Source organism: Geotrypetes seraphini, chromosome 16, assembly GCF_902459505.1.
Source record: "Geotrypetes seraphini chromosome 16, aGeoSer1.1, whole genome shotgun sequence".
NCBI classification, from domain to species: Eukaryota; Metazoa; Chordata; class Amphibia; order Gymnophiona; family Dermophiidae; genus Geotrypetes; species Geotrypetes seraphini.
Window position 1 is genome coordinate 27,853,577 of NC_047099.1, and position 17,185 is coordinate 27,870,761.

Consider the following 17,185-nt stretch of genomic DNA (forward strand, 5'->3'; position numbering starts at 1 on the left):
GAGAAATTTGTATTTCATGGAGGTTGCAGGCATGCAAATCTGTGCCATGCATATTCATTAGGACTATCCTGAAAACCTGACTGGATGGTGCTAGTGTTGAATTTAAAAGTTTATATGGGATTTTTTTCCCCCATTGCTCACTCTTGTTTTAACTCTCGCTCTTTTTAAAAACCTCTTTCAACTAGAGCAGGGATGTCAAAATAACACCAATTTGCCATTCATTTTTCATATATATACACACACAATATAATCTTATTAACACATAATGGTAATGGTTAACCACAAAATTAAATTACACAAAACACACTGTATGCTTCTCAACATTCATTCCTACCAGAACATAGATAACCCGTATGCAAATATGGGACCAAAAACTAAAAGTACAACCCCCAGAGAAAAAGAAACAAATGTATTTCTTCCTGAGCAATGCAAAAGATAGACAGCAGATTAAAATGCTCAAAATTGACACAATTCAAACACTAACTTGAAAATAAAATAATTCCCCCTACCTTTGTTGTTTCCCTCCCTCAATGCTGTTCCTCCCTCTGGCGGGTGTCTAACCTGGCTGGCTCCAACCTGGCTGTTTTATGCGGCCCAGGGTCCGATGCCCCCCAGCTCCCTCCTCCTGAACCGGAATCCTTCTCTCTGACGTCGCAACATCAGAGGGAATGCTTCTGGATGAGGTGTGAGACGCACGAGGAGCCGCTGCATGTGGCTCTGTACACATTACGGCTGTGAGGAGGAGGGAGATGGCCACAAGGTAAAACTGGGGGCATCAGACTGAGGGCTGCATAAAATGACCAGGCGGGCTGGATTTGGCCTGCGGGCCTTGAGTTTGACACCTGTGAACTAGAGTAATACATAAATTTAAATTAGTGGTATTTCCTTTCATTAGAGGTACTCAAGCTTTGGACAGTCTTTCACACTCTATGGCAGTGGTTCCCAACCCTATCCTAGAGGACCACCAGGCCAGTCTGGTTTTTGGGATAGCCCTAATGAATATGCATGGAGCAGATTTGCATGCCTGTCACCTCCATTATATGCAAATCTCTCTCATGCATATTCATTAGGGCTATCCCAAAAACACGACTGGCCTGGTGGTCCTCCAGGACAGGGTTGGGAACCACTGCTCTATAGCATTTGCCTTGGTAAAGATTTGGAATGACCTCCCTTCAGAAATTAGACTCCTTTCCTCTTTGACATGTTTTAGAAAAACTCTGAAGATGTATTTGTTTGATAAATTTTTAGTTGACAAATAAGAGACTAGCATATGTTCTTCTTGTCCAATTATTGTTTTCCTATGTACTTTTGAGCTAACTTTGTTAACCAGTTCGAGTCCAATTTGGGAATGGGATTAAGAACATAAGAATTGCCGCTGCTGGGTCAGATCAGTGGTCCAGCAGTCCGCTCACACGATAGCCCTGAGTCTGGCCTTACCTGCGTACGTTCTGGTTCAGCAGGAACTTGTCTAACTTTGTCTTGAAACCCTGGAGGGTGTTTTTCCCCATAACAGCCTCTTGAAGAGCGTTCCAGTTTTCTACCACTCTCTGGGTGAAGAAGAAGTTCCTTATGTTTATACGGAATCTATCCCCTTTTAACTTTAGAGAGTGCCCTCTCGTTCTCTCTACCTTGGAGAGGGTAAATAACCTGTCTTTATCTATTAAGTCTATTCCCTTCATTATCTTAAATGTATCGATCATGTCCCCTCTCAGTCTCCTCTTTTCAAGGGAGAAGAGGCCCAGTTTCTCTAATCTCTCACTGTACCGCAATTCCTCCGGTCCCTTAACCATTTTAGTCGCTGTTCTCTGGACCCTCTCGAGTAGTACCGTGTTCTCCATTATGTACGGCGACCAGTGCTGGACTCAGTATTCCAGGTGGGGGTGTACCATGGCCCGGTACAGCGGCATGATAACCTTCTCCAATCTGTTCGTGATCCCCTTCTTAATCATTCCCAGTATTCTGTTTGCCCTTTTCGCCGCTGCCGAGCATTGCACAGACGGCTTCATTGACTTGTCTACCAGTACTCCCAAGTCTCTTTCCTGGGGTCTGTCCAAGTACTGCACTGGACATCCTGTATTCATGTATAAGATTTTTTTTTACTGACATGCATCACCTTACACTTATCCACGTTAAACCTCATTTGCCATGTCGCGGCCCATTTCTCGAGTGTGTTTGTCACATTGCAAGTCTTCACAATCCTGCGTCCTCACTACTCTGAATAACTTTGTATTATCTGAAAATTTAATCACCTTACTCGTCGTACCAATTTCCAGGTCGTTTATAAATATGTTGAAGAGCATGGGTCCAAGCACCGAATCCCTGCGGCACTCCACTTGTGATGCTTTTCCAGTCTGAGTATTGTCCATTTATCCCCATTCTCTGTTTCCTATCCACCATCCAGTTTTTAATCCACATGAGTATTTCACCCTTGATTCCATGGCTTGCAATTTTTCAAAGTAGTCGTTCATGCTGAACCTTGTTAAATGCCTTCTGAAAATTCAGATATGCAATGTTGACCGGGTCACCCTTGTCTATCTGCTTGTTTACTCCCTTGAAGAAGTGCAGCAAGTTTGTCAAGCAAGATCTTCCTTTGCTGAAGCTGTGCTGGCTGGTCCTCATCAGATTGTGTCCGCCTAGGTCAGGGGTCTCCAAAGTCCCTCCTTGAGGGCCGAATCCAGTCGGGTTGTCAGGAGTTCCCTAATGAATATGAATGAGATCTATGTGCATGCATATTCATTGGGGAAATCCTGAAAACCTGACTGGATTCAGCCCTCAAGGAGGGACTTTGGAGACCCCTGGTCTAGGTGATCAATGATGCGGTCCTTTATCAGTGTGCCTTTTGGTTGGTACCCACTCTGAAAAAAACTCCCTAGAAAAATTTGTACTAAGCCTTTAAAAAGGTTTGAAAGTTTAATAAAGCGCTTTCTTCAGTATTTGGAGGAGATGCTTACTAGAGTATTTGTTCGATAGCTTTTCTTTTCCTATTGTTTATTTCCTATTGTTTATTCCTATTCCTATTGTTTCCTCTTTATGCTTATAAACTGCTGTGATCACAGAAATCCAGGTAGTGTAGCAAATTTTAATATGTAGATTTGGCCACCATATCACCAATTCCTGGGGTCTGCAATTTGAGGGCAGCATTTCAGTTTGGCAGCAGTGCCCATGACTTTTTTTTCCAGAGTGGTTGTTTCTGCCAGCAGAAGGATATTAGTTCATCCTATTTGGACAACTGATTCAAGCTGGTATTGCCCTTCGAACTATCACTCCATCTTCCTCCCCACCCCTTCTTACCAAAGCTTCTTGAACATGCTGTTCACTGCTCTTGCCTTGAACTTTGTCGTCCCTAGCTATTCTGAATTCTTCACTCTATGGAAACTGCTCTTGCTAAAGTCTCCAATTACAGTAGACTCTCAGTTAACCAGCACCCGTGAGGATTGATAGATGCTGGATAAATGTAGTTTTTGGTTGCTTGAGAGTTACTATAAAAAATAGGCCTAATTAGTATTATACCCCACACTATGCCATACCATAAACTGTTCCAGATAAACTACCAGACATGTGGTAGGCAAAGTGTGGGCTTACGCGGGTATGGCGAGCCAAGTTTATATTTAAATGTCCACCAGAAATTGATTTTCTTTTCATTTTTATTTAAAGTATTAAAGTATTTCTTTGATTGTTATTTATTTATTTTTGTCTGCTGGTTGCTTGAGTTCCAGTTAAGAGAGTCTACTGTACCTGTTCCTGGCCAGATTCAAAGGCATCGATTCTATCCTCATCCTTCTCAATCTGTCTAAGTACTGCTTTTGACACTTTAGACCACCACCTTCTCCTTGACATCCTGTCTGCACTTGGATTTCAAGGATCTATTCTTTTTTGGATCTCTTATCTCACATTGCACCTTTAGTATATGCAGTGGTGGATCCTTCTCCAACTGCTATCCCACTATCACTTGGAGTACCCAGAGGTTCTGTCCTGGAACCTCTTCTTTTTTTCATCCATACTCATTCCCTTAGTGCTCTGATCTCCTCCCATGATTTTCAGTATCACCCCTATGCTGACTGTTCGCGGATCTACCTCTCTATACCAGAAATCTCTACAGGAATCCAGATCCAAGTCTGTCTGCCTGCTTGACACTGCCCCCTGGATGTCCCACCACCACTTAAAATTGAACATGGCCAAGACTGAACTACTTATCCTTCCATCTAAACCTACCTCTCCTCTTCCCCCCCCCCCCCTTCTCTATCTCCGTGAATAACATACTCATCCTCTTTCTGAACTTGCAACCTTGGGGTCATCTTCGTCTCCTCTCTCTCTTTCTCTGCTCAAATCCAGCAGACTACTAAAGCCTGCCATTTTCTTCCTCTATAATATCACCAAAATCTAACTCTTCCTCTCTGAGCACACTACCAAATCCTTATCCAAGCCCTCATCACCGCTCACCTAGACTACTGCAACTTGCTTCTCACAAGTCTTCCACATAACCTTCTCTCTCCCCTTCAATCCGTTCAACATTCTGCTGCACAACTTAGCATTCTGCCAGAATTGCTATGCTCACATCACCCTTCTCAAGTCATTTCAAGGACTCCCTATCCATTTCTGCATAACCTTCAAAAAAGAAACAAAAACCCTACTCTTCAAAAAATACATAAACCAATATAATACAACCAAACATACTCTGAACTCCTCCTTGCAATACCAACTACTCATCAGCAAATCAGAAAATGCTCAAACTATTCCCTAAATACTTCTTACTACCTTAACAATATGTGCTTCTTAATACCTTACTCAATTCTTATGTAATCCGCCTTGAACCGCAAGGTAAAGTCGGAATAGAAATCACTAATGTAATGTAATGTAATAACTTTATTCATCAGCCAAGTCTCTTATCTGTATCCTTCTCTACGGCCAACTCAAGACTATGTTCCTTCTCTCTTGTTGCACCGTATGCTTGGAACAGACTACCTGAGTTGGTACGTCAAGCTCTGTCCAGGGCAATATTCAAATCAAGGCTAAAAGCCCACTTTTTCAAGGTTGCTTTTAACGCCTAACCTCCACTTGCTTGTAAAGTACCCATGCCTGAGAAACTCCCTAACCTCCTACTTGTCCTGTTTGATTAGATTGTAAGTTGTACTGAGCAGGGACTGTCTCTTGAAAGTTTTAATGTACAGCATTTCATAGATCTAGTAGCACTATAGAAATGATAGTAGTAGTAAAAGAAAGTGAAGAAGTGACCTCTAAAATCCTGCTATTCCTTTGGTCTCTAGGTTGAGTTGTCATTCTCTGCAAAAGCAGGTTGATCCCCTCTCAGGATCTGGAGTGTTTTGGATGTAATGTTAACACCCAAGTTAAAAAATGGTATTGCTCCCATAGAGAAATTTGGAGCTGCAGACGCAAATTGGATTAATTTTGAGTCAGATAGTTCCCGGGGTACGGGATTGTGTAAATACTGGGATTGATGGTGCAGAGCTACAAGTGGTGTCTGCTTTAGACGTGGTAAATGCAATGCTGTGTGACCTGGTGGTTTCAGACATATCTGTTTTGAGTGAGTCTGCAGCACCACAACTGGCTGGTAGTAATGACAGATGCCACTTTGATCAGGACTAAAAGAAAAAAAAAAAAAAAAGAAAAGAATAATTATCCACACTTAAAATTTTATACATCAAAACTCTTCCCCCTCTGAAAACAATACAGTATCTCCAAAATATAACCCCCCCTTGCCTTTCAGGCCAATATCTTTAAATATCTTTAAATGCGCCTGCCTAACTTTCAAGATCCTACACGGCATCCTTCCTCCCTTATTCCACTATCTTGGAATTCCTCGAATCCTAATACCACCAGAACCACCCCAAAATTCAAACTATCCTTCCCCTCATTAAAAGGCATATCTCATGCAGGAAAACAAGGGACATCCTCTCCTTCAGAATCACAGAGCTCTGGAATAACCTTACTACCCCACTCCGGAATCTGGGCTCCCTCCAACTTTTCCGAAAACAATTGAAAACTTGGCTATTCTCAAAAATGTAATACTTCCTCCCTCTTTGGTATACTAAGACCCTCTAAACATTCTTTATACTAAGTCCTGTAACCCTCCATTGGAGTTCCTTCTCTAAACCAGTTCCTGTAAACCGTGCCGAACTCTACGATTGTGGAGAGGGTGTGGTATACAAACTTAAGGTTTAGCTTATCTTAGGTAGGAGCTTGTTACCTCTAATTAAGATAAACATCCCATACTTTGTGAAAAGTAACCACTTGGCCAGTCCAGACTGCAGTTAACTTGGTCATTTGATAAATAGTCAATCTTGTGACACCCCATTTGTACAGACGGTATGTTCGGTTGTTTCCAGGCTGTTGCTAACGTTAATTTTACTTGTGGTGAAAAGGCTATTTGTAGGTTTGTTTGGAGCTCATTTCTCCTACCTTATGGGATAATGTCATCTTATCTGCACCATAAGGCATCCTCTCCTAATTTAAGGCAGGCCTGGAAACCACCGTGCTAAGGGCATACAAGAGTCATCTAGGCTAGTTGGTTTTTTCATGGTGGTTCCTCCCAGTTTCTGTATTCAGCTGATAGTTTACCACCTTCCAATATTCTCTTGTCTCTTGACATAAATAAATATGTGGGAATTTCTTTCACTGGTGTCTTGTAAACCACTTCATGACTGACATGAAAGGCAGTGTAGCAAATGTACATGAACTGCAATTAGTTTAAGCATACACACTCGGCACACTGCTCTGTGGTTTCTTGGGATTTGAGAAATGATGGCCTCTTTATTTTCTTTCTCAGGCTGAAGCAGAGGTGGCATCCTTGAACCGTCGCATCCAGCTAGTGGAAGAGGAGCTGGATCGCGCTCAGGAGCGCCTTTCCACCGCGCTCCAGAAGCTGGAAGAAGCTGAGAAGGCAGCAGATGAAAGCGAGAGGTAAGGGTGGAGGCAGGGGCTATGCTGTATCGCACGTACTCGGAAGCCCAGAGGGGCATGAATTACTGTGTTGCCTTAGGATGTTCTGGTTCTGCCTGTTTTGGATTAGACTTTTAAGTGCACTCTTAATAGGCTAGTCATATGGCATGAAATGGGATCCATTGTAAATAACTCACTGATGCCTATTAGCATGGTAGCAAGCAAACTACTACTATTTCTTATTTCTATAGTGCTGCAGATGTAAGCAGCGCTGTACATTAAATCTAGCATTTCGGATGTAGGGTGTTCAGATCTGCAGAGAAGTTGCTGATTACCTGTGGGGGATTGTGCACTGCTTGATTACTTTTGACAGTGTGTTTGTGAAGTATTTTGGATACTATAGCTCTAGTTAGACAAATAATTTTATTTCATATCTCTGAAAAAGCCACAATTCTAGTATAGCTTTTGTAGATCTGTTTAAATGGCAAAAGGAAGCTTATTTATTTATTTATTTATTTTTTCTTTTCAATTCTCTGGCTCCCTTGCACAGAGGGATGAAAGTCATTGAGAATCGAGCCCAAAAGGATGAAGAAAAGATGGAGCTGCAAGAAATCCAGCTGAAAGAGGCAAAGCATATTGCAGAGGAGGCCGACAGGAAGTACGAGGAGGTGAGGAATGCTGGGAGTGGACTTGGGCCCACAGCAGCACAATGTGCGGCTGGTGGAGGAGGTGGGTGGAGATCTGTGGCTGGATTTTGGAGGGAAGGGGATGGGAAGCCGAGTATTAGTATGTAGAAGCTGCTGACCTTTGTATGACATTGTTCTGATATTTTGGCATGCCTGTCTTGAAATTTTGCTGCGGGGCCTAATCTCTGGTCCTGAGATTCAGGTCCTACATTGCAGTTTTTCAGAATTGATACCTGTCCTGTATTTCCACTGTAGGTGGCTCGTAAGCTGGTGATCATTGAAGGAGATCTTGAGCGCACAGAAGAGCGAGCAGAGTTGGCGGAGTCGTGAGTATATTGCTGTTTGCTGAGATGGAAGAGATTATCCATAAATGCTGCCTCATGTACAGATAATGGTAGATGGACAAACCCAGCCAGTCAGGATTTCAGAATATCCACAGTACGAATGAGAGAGAGAGACTTGCAGGCAGTTCCTCCCTCATCTTGTGCATGTTCCTTGTGAATGTCTTGAAAAGAAAACTGGATAATTGTGTGCTGAGCACTGGGTTGAAAATTCCTGTTTCTACGTGAGATCAGTTTTTCAGTATTTCTCAGTTTGTGTTCCACAAAGTTTTTATTATTATTATTAGTTTTACTAGGATTTTATATACCGCCTATCAAGGTTATCTAAGCGGTTTTTACAATCAGGTACTCAAGCATTTTCCCTATCTGTCCCGGTGGGCTCACAATCTTTCTAACGTACCTGGGGCTATGGAGGATTAAGTGACTTGCCCAGGATCACAAGGAGCAGCGTGGGATTTGAACCCACAACCCCAGGGTGCTGAGGCTGTAGCTTCAACCACTGCACCACACACTCCTCCTTTTCACAACAGCTCATGGGGTAGAAGGTTGCTACCAGAAGGTCTAAAACCCCCAGGACTGACTGGGTGATAGCTGGGTACCTTGTAGACATCTCACTAGTTTGGGATCTGTTTAGAATAAACATGTGTGGGAGACCCTAGGGCAGTTGAGCTTTGTGCCTACTGCTGGAATCTGTCTTTACTGGTGTCACTGGGCAGACTGGGCAGATGAGCCTTTTGGCTTTCCTGCCATCTCATGCTGTTTTTGCCTTATGTACAGCTCCAACCACAGGCATAAGCTCGGTATTCTACTTACCCAGCTGTTGTGGATGTGCTTTTGCTCGCAGCAAATACACATTGGAAGCAGCATTTAATACTGGCAGCATTGAAGGTTTGTGGCTGTCATATGGTGTCCAGAAAATATTTGGTGGCGGGTTGCTTTGGAGATTGTGGTTATTCTGCTGTCTGCTCCCTCACCCCCCCCCCCAAAAAAAAAAACCAAAAAAAAAAAACCCAAAACCAACCCTCCCAAAAAAGAGAAACCTGGGACACATTCACTGGTGTCCAGAAAATATTTGGTGGCGGGGTAGCTTATTAAGATTGGGAGGCTATTCTGCCTTCTGATCTCCCCCTCCCCAAACACTAAAAAAAAGGAAACCAGGAACACATTCACTGGTATCCAGGAGCTGCCATAAGTCTTTAATACTGGGAGGGAAGTGGGGTAGGGATAAGGGATACAGGGGGAATAAGAAATAGGAGCTGTCCGTGGGGATAGTGTGAGTGGTAGGATCAAGTGCTAGGGTCAATGAGGGCCTAAAGCTAGGGATAAGACAGAGTAGGAACCAGAGCCCTGAATTTAATTGAGGGAAGAGGGATAGGAGCAATCTCTGGGGCTAGGTGGCAGCTTGGGGAGGAGGAAGCAGCAAAAAACAGATTCAGTCAAAGCAAAACCAAGAAGTTCCGACAATTACACACTTGGAGCAATTAAGTTCTTTGGCAAGTTAAAGTATGATACAGTGTTTAGCTGTTAGTTTCCTTCTTTGTGCTCCCACTTTTTTTTCCATTTTTTTGTGTGGTAGATTTAATTCTGTAATGTTTATTATGGATTTGTGAGTCCTGAGACTTCATTAATGGTTCCAGAGCTCTTTGTATGTTCTAAGTTTTTGAAAATTTAATTTTAAAAAGTATGTTGTCAATGATGTGGCTTTTTAGAATTGCAGAATGAGAGGGGAGCTGCCTGCTTAGGGACCAGAAAAATAATTTGTTGAGATGCTCAGTTATCTTGCACTGGCCCTAGTAAGCTTGCAGCTCATGGCATGTAGGGGGGAGAGGGTGTTTTCATGACCTGACACTTGGAGGTGGGGGAGGGGGGGAATGTGAGCTGTGCTGGGGCTGGTGAGAGCTTGCAGCTCTAGGCGGGGAGGTGAGAGGTTATGTTTGAACTGGTATGACTCTGAGAGGGGGAGGGCTGGGGCTGGGGCTGGTGTAACTCTTCACCTCTCCTCTGCTGCTGGGCTTCCTCCATCTTGCACATGCATGTTATGATCATATTTTATTTTCCCAAACCTTCCCCTTTTCACTGCTTCCTATGTATTATGTTGCTGTACTCCCCTCTCCTTTTCTCCCTGGCTTGTTCCTCCATCATCACTAACAGCCGTGCCCGGGAGCTGGAAGAGCAGATCAGGCTGATAGACCAGAACCTGAAGTGTCTGAACGCCTCTGAAGAAAAGGTACTAACTTGACCTCTGCAGTAGAAACATGCCACGCCACTTCCTTCCTCCTCCCTTCAATCCTCCTTTCTTCCTGCATTCATCTACCCTTCCTCATCATATAGCCCTCTCGCAGGTACCTGCATGGCAGTAATCTCATTCTTTCTGTTCCCTTAAATGGGATTGTCCGGTGCATTTATGCGTGTCACCTGGACTGAGGTTTGCAGATGTGTGTAAAAGAGGCCATACCTTCTGCCAGCTTCAAAGAAAATGGCGATGACCTGCTGGAAAGATTGGCCTCGGCCCCGGACAAATATGGCCTGAGCTTTCAGTATGATTCACATTTCCCTCATGCTGTTCTGGGACATATTTAAGTAGGATCAAGGACAGTGCAGCCACTCATAGGTGAACTGTGGGGGCAGGGACTCTGTGTAGGTATAAAGTCTGCTGCCTGCAAGTTCTCCTAACTGTAACTATCGTTAGGTCTTTCTGCATCTGAATTCACTTCATCTCTCCTGTTCCTTTTGTCTTTGATTCTCACCCTACCCTCACTCTTATCCCTTCCTTTTCACTGCCCCCCAGTAAATGTGCTGAACTGGAGGACGAGCTGAAGAATGTCACCAACAATCTGAAGTCTCTTGAGGCTCAGGCTGAGAAGGTAGGGCTGCTCCCCCCCAAATCCAGGCACCCCAGAGCCCTTGGATTGCATTTCCTTGAAAGGAGGCTTTCCTTTAGCTAAAGAAGCGTTATGCTCAGCATTCAGATTGCAGGACACAGCTTAGTTTTCTGCACTGAGATTTGTTCTTCAGAATCCAGGACTGATACTGGTGAAGCATCCTACACAATGCACTTAGAAGCTGGATTCATGTGAAAGCAAGGTCTGAAATGTGGTGAAAAGCTCCCCTAACCATTCACTTCCATTCATGAATGCATTAATGAGTTTGGAATTGAAATGAAACAAAAAACATGAAAAAGATATAATCTAACTGGTGAGAAGTTTGGCCTCGATAGAATGGGCTGGCAGGGCATATTGTCCATGTCAAGCTTAAGAAATTTGGTGTTTTCACATCTGGTGGAACTTGGGTGCAGTCGTAATGAGCCTCAGTACATAAGTCCTTAAAGTAGTGGATTTTTCAGTTTGACACTTTGATGGGAGCCTAAGTTGCATGTCTGGAACCTGTAGGAGTAAAGTGTAGAGTCTTACATTTCACTGATGCACAAGCGTTTGCTCTCAGCAGTGTAGTGAGTGTGCCTGGGCTATAGTATTGGCCTAAATTTCATGATATGGGGGTGCAGGTAGTGATATGCTTGGACCTGGGGGGGTAACAATAGATGCTGTCTGGATTTTTGGTTTTCATTGGTTTTCTTCTTTCTAACCGCAGTATTCACAAAAAGAAGACAAATATGAAGAGGAGATAAAGATTTTAACAGATAAGCTGAAAGAGGTAGGTGGTAAATTTGTGCAGTGCCTGTAATCCATAGCTTGGTGTTCAAAGCACAGGTTCAGATTTTAAATCCAGTTCTAGTCTCCTCTCTAAAGCCAGGGGAGATGCAATAAGGAATGGTGAATGAAAGCATAGAAAAAAGAAGGCCGATCAAGACCATAAGTAACCTGTCCAATCTGCCCATCCCTGCTATCTGTCCCTTCTCCCCCCCTGGCGAATTCGCATCGCCCGCCCAAACCCTTACCCTGTCTGGCACCGGCACGTAGCACCAACCCACAGAACGTGCCGGTGCCTGAAGATCCTGCCTTTTGCCTGGGCTGGGCCTTAAGTATCTGCGCATGCTCAAGGCCTTCTGGCTCCCGCTCTCTCTGAGATTCTCGGGGAGAGCGGGAGCCAGAAGGCCTTGAGCATGTGCAGATGCTCAAGGGCCAGCTCAGCGGCAAGAGGCAGGATCTTCAGGCACCGGCACCAGCATGTCCTGTGGGTTGGTGCTGCATGCCGGTGCCAGATCAGGGTTTGAGTTTGGGCGGGTGGGCGATGCCGGTTTGCGGGGGGGGGGGGGGTGTTCATGGGAGGGGGTGGAAGCACGTCAGTGGCCTCGGGGGTGGGGGGTCTTTTGGGGATGTGGTGGGGTAGGGTGGAGCAGTGCCGGTGGCCTCAAGGGGTGGGGGGGACCAATCAAGCAAGTTTCCCTTACTTCCTATGGGGAAACTCGCTTTGATAGACAAGCACTTTGGTTTGCGAGCATGCTTCTGGAACAAATTATGCTCGCAAATCAAAGTTCCACTGTATAAACTTTGTCTCCATCACATCCACTAAAAGGCTCTTCCATAAATTCACCATCCTTTATGAGAAGAATTTTTCCTCAGTCTATACCTGTTTCCTTTCACCTTCATAGAAACTTGAAAATATGGCCTATCTAGTCTTCATATCCATGCCATCCACTATCGCTTCCTCTTCCTTAGAGATCCAATGTACTTATCCAAAGCTTTCTTGAATTCAGATACATTTTTTGTTTCCACCATCTCCACTGAGACCACTGAGAGGCCATTCCATGTATTTACCACCCTTTCTGTGAAAAAGTATTTTCTGAGATTATTTCCAAGTCTATCCCTTTTCACCTTCATTCTGTACTCCCTCATTTCAGAGTGTCCTTTCACTTGAAAGAGACTTGCCTTGCATGCATTTATGCCTTTTTTAAACTTCTCATCTCCCCTATCCCACCTTTCCTCCAAAGTATATATATTGATCTTTGTCCCTATATTTTGTATCCAAAATTGTACACAATATTGTAAGCAAGGTCTCACCAGAGTCTTATACAGGGGCATCAATACCTCCTTTCTCCTACTAGTCTCCCTAGCAACCTTCTAGCTTTCGCCATCACTTTATCAACCTGTTTGGCCACCTTAAGATCATCACATATGATCACATTCAAGTTCTGCTCCTCTTTCATGCACAAAAGTTCTTTACCCTCCTAAACTGTACCATTCCCTCTGGTTTTTGTATCCCAAATGCATGACCTTGCATTTCTTAGCATTAAATCTTAGCTGCCAAATTTTGCTAGGTCCTTCCTCATGTTGTTCATCCCATCAGGGGTATCTACTCTGTTGCAGATTTTGGTATCATCTGCAAAGAGGCAAACCTTACCAGACAGCCCTTCAGCAATACCACTTACAAAAATGTTAAAAAGAACAGGCTCAAGAACTGAACCTTGCGGTACACCACTGCTAATACCTCTTTGTGAGCCCGATTTACCACTATCCTCTGTTGCCTTCCACTCAACCAGTTCTAACCCAGTCTGTCACTTTGGGGCCCATATTAGTTGTCTGTGCATCAAAGGATTTACTAAAATTTTAAATACACATCCAGTGCTCTCCTTCAGTCCAACTCTGACTTTAACTAGGTGACTGGAATTTGTCTGACATGACCTGCCTCTAGTGAAGCCATGCTGCCTCAGATGTCTGAAGCTGTGCTCCTTGAAGGAGTAGTGTTGAAGGTTTAGGGTGGGGGAGGAGAGGGTATTTTTTTACTAGATGTAGAAAAGTCCTCCTTTTCTATCTGCAGGCAGAGACTCGTGCAGAATTTGCTGAGAGATCTGTAGCGAAGCTAGAGAAGTCCGTGGATGACTTGGAAGGTAATGTTGTGAAAGATTTAATCATTTTGAATTATTCATAAAATAGCTAAACTCATTTCACACACAGCATCAGGCGAAAGCAAGGAGCCTGGGATTGGGAGTGGATGTACTACTCAGGGTATGCTGTTAACCTCTGCTGGTATATTGCAACATCTCAGATTGTTCCTTTTCTTTAATATAATGTCTGATTCCATCACTCTCTATGTCTGACCAGCAGAATTTCGTTTCCTTTCACTTCTTTAGATGAGCTGTATGCTCAGAAACTGAAGTACAAAGCCATTAGTGAAGAGCTGGACCATGCCCTCAATGACATGACTTCCATGTAACTATGCTTTGCTTGTGATGACAAAGCTTTTGCTGTGGTTTTTTGGGGGTTTCTTTGTGATGGAGGGGATGTTGGAAGAATTTACTCCCTAACTCTCTGCACAAAGTCTGGAGTGTACCTTAGGTAAAGTGCTGAGGAAGAGCTAGTACCCAAGGGTAACATCCTAATAGATGCTGCTCTCTAATCTTGTGTTTGCTGGAGACAGTGTGTGATGTACATATCTGAATTGGTTAGTGTGTGTGATAAAAAAGCTGATATCTGGCTTGTGGTTTGCTTGCCTTGATAATCGCTCTCATATTAACAGCCTTTCTCCCCCCATCCTCCCTTCTGGGACACAGCATGACAGCAGCATCACCACCTTGCAGTGCTGGAGCTAAATGTTGTCTTGCATTCCTCTCCCCCACTCTCTCTCTTCTACTTTCTTTCTTACAGATAACCTGGTGGCTTCCCACCCCGATACCTCACCCATGTCCTTCAGCCATGGCGGTTCTGTCTCTTGTGTCCTGCCCCTTCTTTTGACTTTGGGCACAATTTGAAACGATATTGTATAGAAACTGCTGTAAAAAAATAAATATTTTTCCAACTGAGATTAGGAGATAGTGTGTGGTTGCTGGGGGTACATGCCCCCCAATCTCTTAAAAAATAAAACCTGTCCTCGCACCTCGACTACCCTCACCCTTGGAAAGGATATCTGAAGCAGCTGAGCATATTCACAAAGCACTGCCTGAGGCAGGCGTTGAAGCAGAGAGGAACTTTGCTGACCCTGGGGTTCTTTCCTATGTTCTGTAAACATGCAAAACGTGTTAACCTCTAGTCTAGCGTGGTGTCAGAGGTTATCACACTCAGCCAGTCGGATTTTCAGGAGATCCACAATGAATATTCATATGAGATTTGCATACAGGGGCTGCTCCCGAGGAAAGGCCATATTCTGCTAACACAATATCTGCCATGTTTAAAAAAAACAACAATCTGGATTGTAATGGATCAATCGCTGGAAGCAAACCAAATCTGTCACTTGGTTGTGCCTCTGGAAGGAATGTGCTCTTTGGTAGTTACAGCGCAAACAGTTCAGCCACTACAACTTCTAATTTAGCTTTTGAAAGCTTCATTTTTCAAATAGACAGCAATATTAAAAATAGTGACACGGGCAACCCTCCAGGTTTGTATATTAGCCAAGCTGCAGTAAGACCTGGAGGTGTGGCAGGTTTGAGATGGACATGGACAGACAGTGGTAGGAAAATGCAAATTGGGGGGGGGGAGGGCAGAAAGGCACAGGGAGCTGATGTTGGACTGTATATGGGAATTTATGTACATTTCCATCCAGACAAGATTTACACACTTCGGGTACACTTTGTCAAATTTCTTGTCTGCAGACCATATAGGTTGTTTTGGAATTAGCCATGTTATCTCAATAGATACAAATAATGTAACATAAATCCATTGCTGTGCAAACATGAGTTATGGACATCTGAGCCCTTAAGATCTGCGAGGGCCAGTTGGTCAGCTGGAGAGGCATGAGCAGTAGCCACAAACTTTCCAAGTGGTTAAGGTGTGGAATGGCTTTCCTTAGAACTTGGGATATTTTATTTCTGAAGGGTCCAAAGACTTCATTGCTAGTAAATTGTAATTTGATTTTTATGTATGATTACCCATGTCTAGCTCGTATTGAGCTAATTTTTGGTATATGGGGGCTATAAGAATTGTATTGATATTCATCTGCGTGGTAACTCTGAAATGCCTCCTGATGCAGGCTTCAGTAGTCTCTGTGCTTTGGGTAGCTAGAACAGGCTTTTTTCCCATGCTGGCATATTTGACACAGCTTTCAATCCCTTACAGAGGCGCTTTTTCAAATGAACGTTTTGCAGGTTCTCCTCCCAAACTATTAAATCATCTCCAGCAAGCTGTAATCCACCTCGCAACATCTGGTCTGCAGCAAGGATGACATTACGTTGAGAAGCAGAGCTTGCAACACCCTGTCTTGAGAAAGAACTTTGTTTGCATGGAGGTTCCCTGTCTCATGATGCTTGCTTTCTCGGTTTGGGGGGGGGATTAGTTCAGCAGATTTTTGTCTAACCTTCCCCCCGGGGGGGCAGGCTATAACAGTGACACTAATCTTTCATAAATGTGTATAAATCACATAGTTTCTTATAACCACTGTCCATCAGTGACAGAGAAAATGCAGGCACATATTATGGTGATGTCCTCTGCTGGATCCAGTGTGCCAGAGATCTCCATTAGCTAAGTCAAGCCTTTTTTGCAAGACTTCCCGTGCTCAGTGTAGCTCCCCGACAGCTTCAGTTTTTCTACCATTCCAGATCAGTTGCAGCGTTCCTCCTCTCGACACACCTACCTCACAAAAGAAAACAGCCAATCTAAAGCCAGCTTGCTGCTACTTTGCAGCAACAACCGGCAGTGCAGCCACAGGTTAGCCTCTATTGCCAAAGTTCAGCTCCATGCAGAGTTGCATGCCTGCTGTGTCGCACACTACAGCAACAGCACTTCACTCCCTCTCAGCAGTTGCAGACTTCTTACTGATCTGATGAGTAAGCCAGCAGACCACTGCAGGCAGGGGAGCAGCACTGAGCTTGGGAAGTTCCCCACATGCAAAGTAAGCCCTTTCACTAGAGGGAAGCTCCAGCACACTGGGTCTGTCAGAAGATGTCATCAACAAGTGTAGCTGCGTTCCCCTACTATCTATAGAGAACCCCATTACAAGTAACTCCACTATGAGTTACACAACTTCTGGAGAAAATGTACTATAGGCTTTAACTGCTGCCAGCCTTCTTAACTGTCCCTCCCTTTGTGGCTTTGCTGTTGACACCAAGTTGCTGATTTTTGAGCAGACGACACTTAACCAGCCCATCCTTGTCGACAGTGAGGCTCTGTAGTAGGTTGTGCAGCCAACTTCGGATCTCGGTGACCCCTGGACCCACTTCCTCATATGCTACTCCTCAGTTCTAGAGCTTCAGATAGTGTCCGATCTCGGTGCCTGGTTTCCCTTTGCTCATGCTGTCTTGCGGTTTGGAGCTGTTGGCTCACTTAACTATCATGTGGCTGTTTCTTCACGTGTTAATTTTTTGCTAGGACTAGAGCACTACCTTATCACCAAATGAGAGACCCAAAGTATTGATGTTTTGTCAAATGCTTTAAA

The 17,185-nt window shown here is 44.1% G+C and overlaps 1 protein-coding gene across 6 annotated transcripts in view; it reads left to right on the forward strand.

Annotated features, from left to right (window-relative positions):
• Positions 1–17,185, forward strand: part of TPM3 (tropomyosin 3) — a 58,091-nt gene that overhangs the window by 22,136 nt on the left and 18,770 nt on the right. For 2 of the 6 annotated variants that reach the window (XM_033923150.1, XM_033923147.1), the window contains 8 exons: positions 6,785–6,918; positions 7,448–7,565; positions 7,839–7,909; positions 10,076–10,151; positions 11,513–11,575; positions 13,640–13,709; positions 13,953–14,031; positions 14,467–14,623. In XM_033923150.1, the coding sequence (XP_033779041.1) occupies positions 6,785–6,918; positions 7,448–7,565; positions 7,839–7,909; positions 10,076–10,151; positions 11,513–11,575; positions 13,640–13,709; positions 13,953–14,031; positions 14,467–14,470 (615 nt within the window). In that variant the 3' untranslated portion in view covers positions 14,471–14,623. Of the gene's footprint in view, positions 1–6,784; positions 6,919–7,447; positions 7,566–7,838; positions 7,910–10,075; positions 10,152–10,712; positions 10,789–11,512; positions 11,576–13,639; positions 13,710–13,952; positions 14,032–14,466; positions 14,624–17,185 lie in introns of those variants that run through there. The other 4 variants (XM_033923149.1, XM_033923145.1, XM_033923148.1 and 1 more) reach the window with 3 other exon arrangements.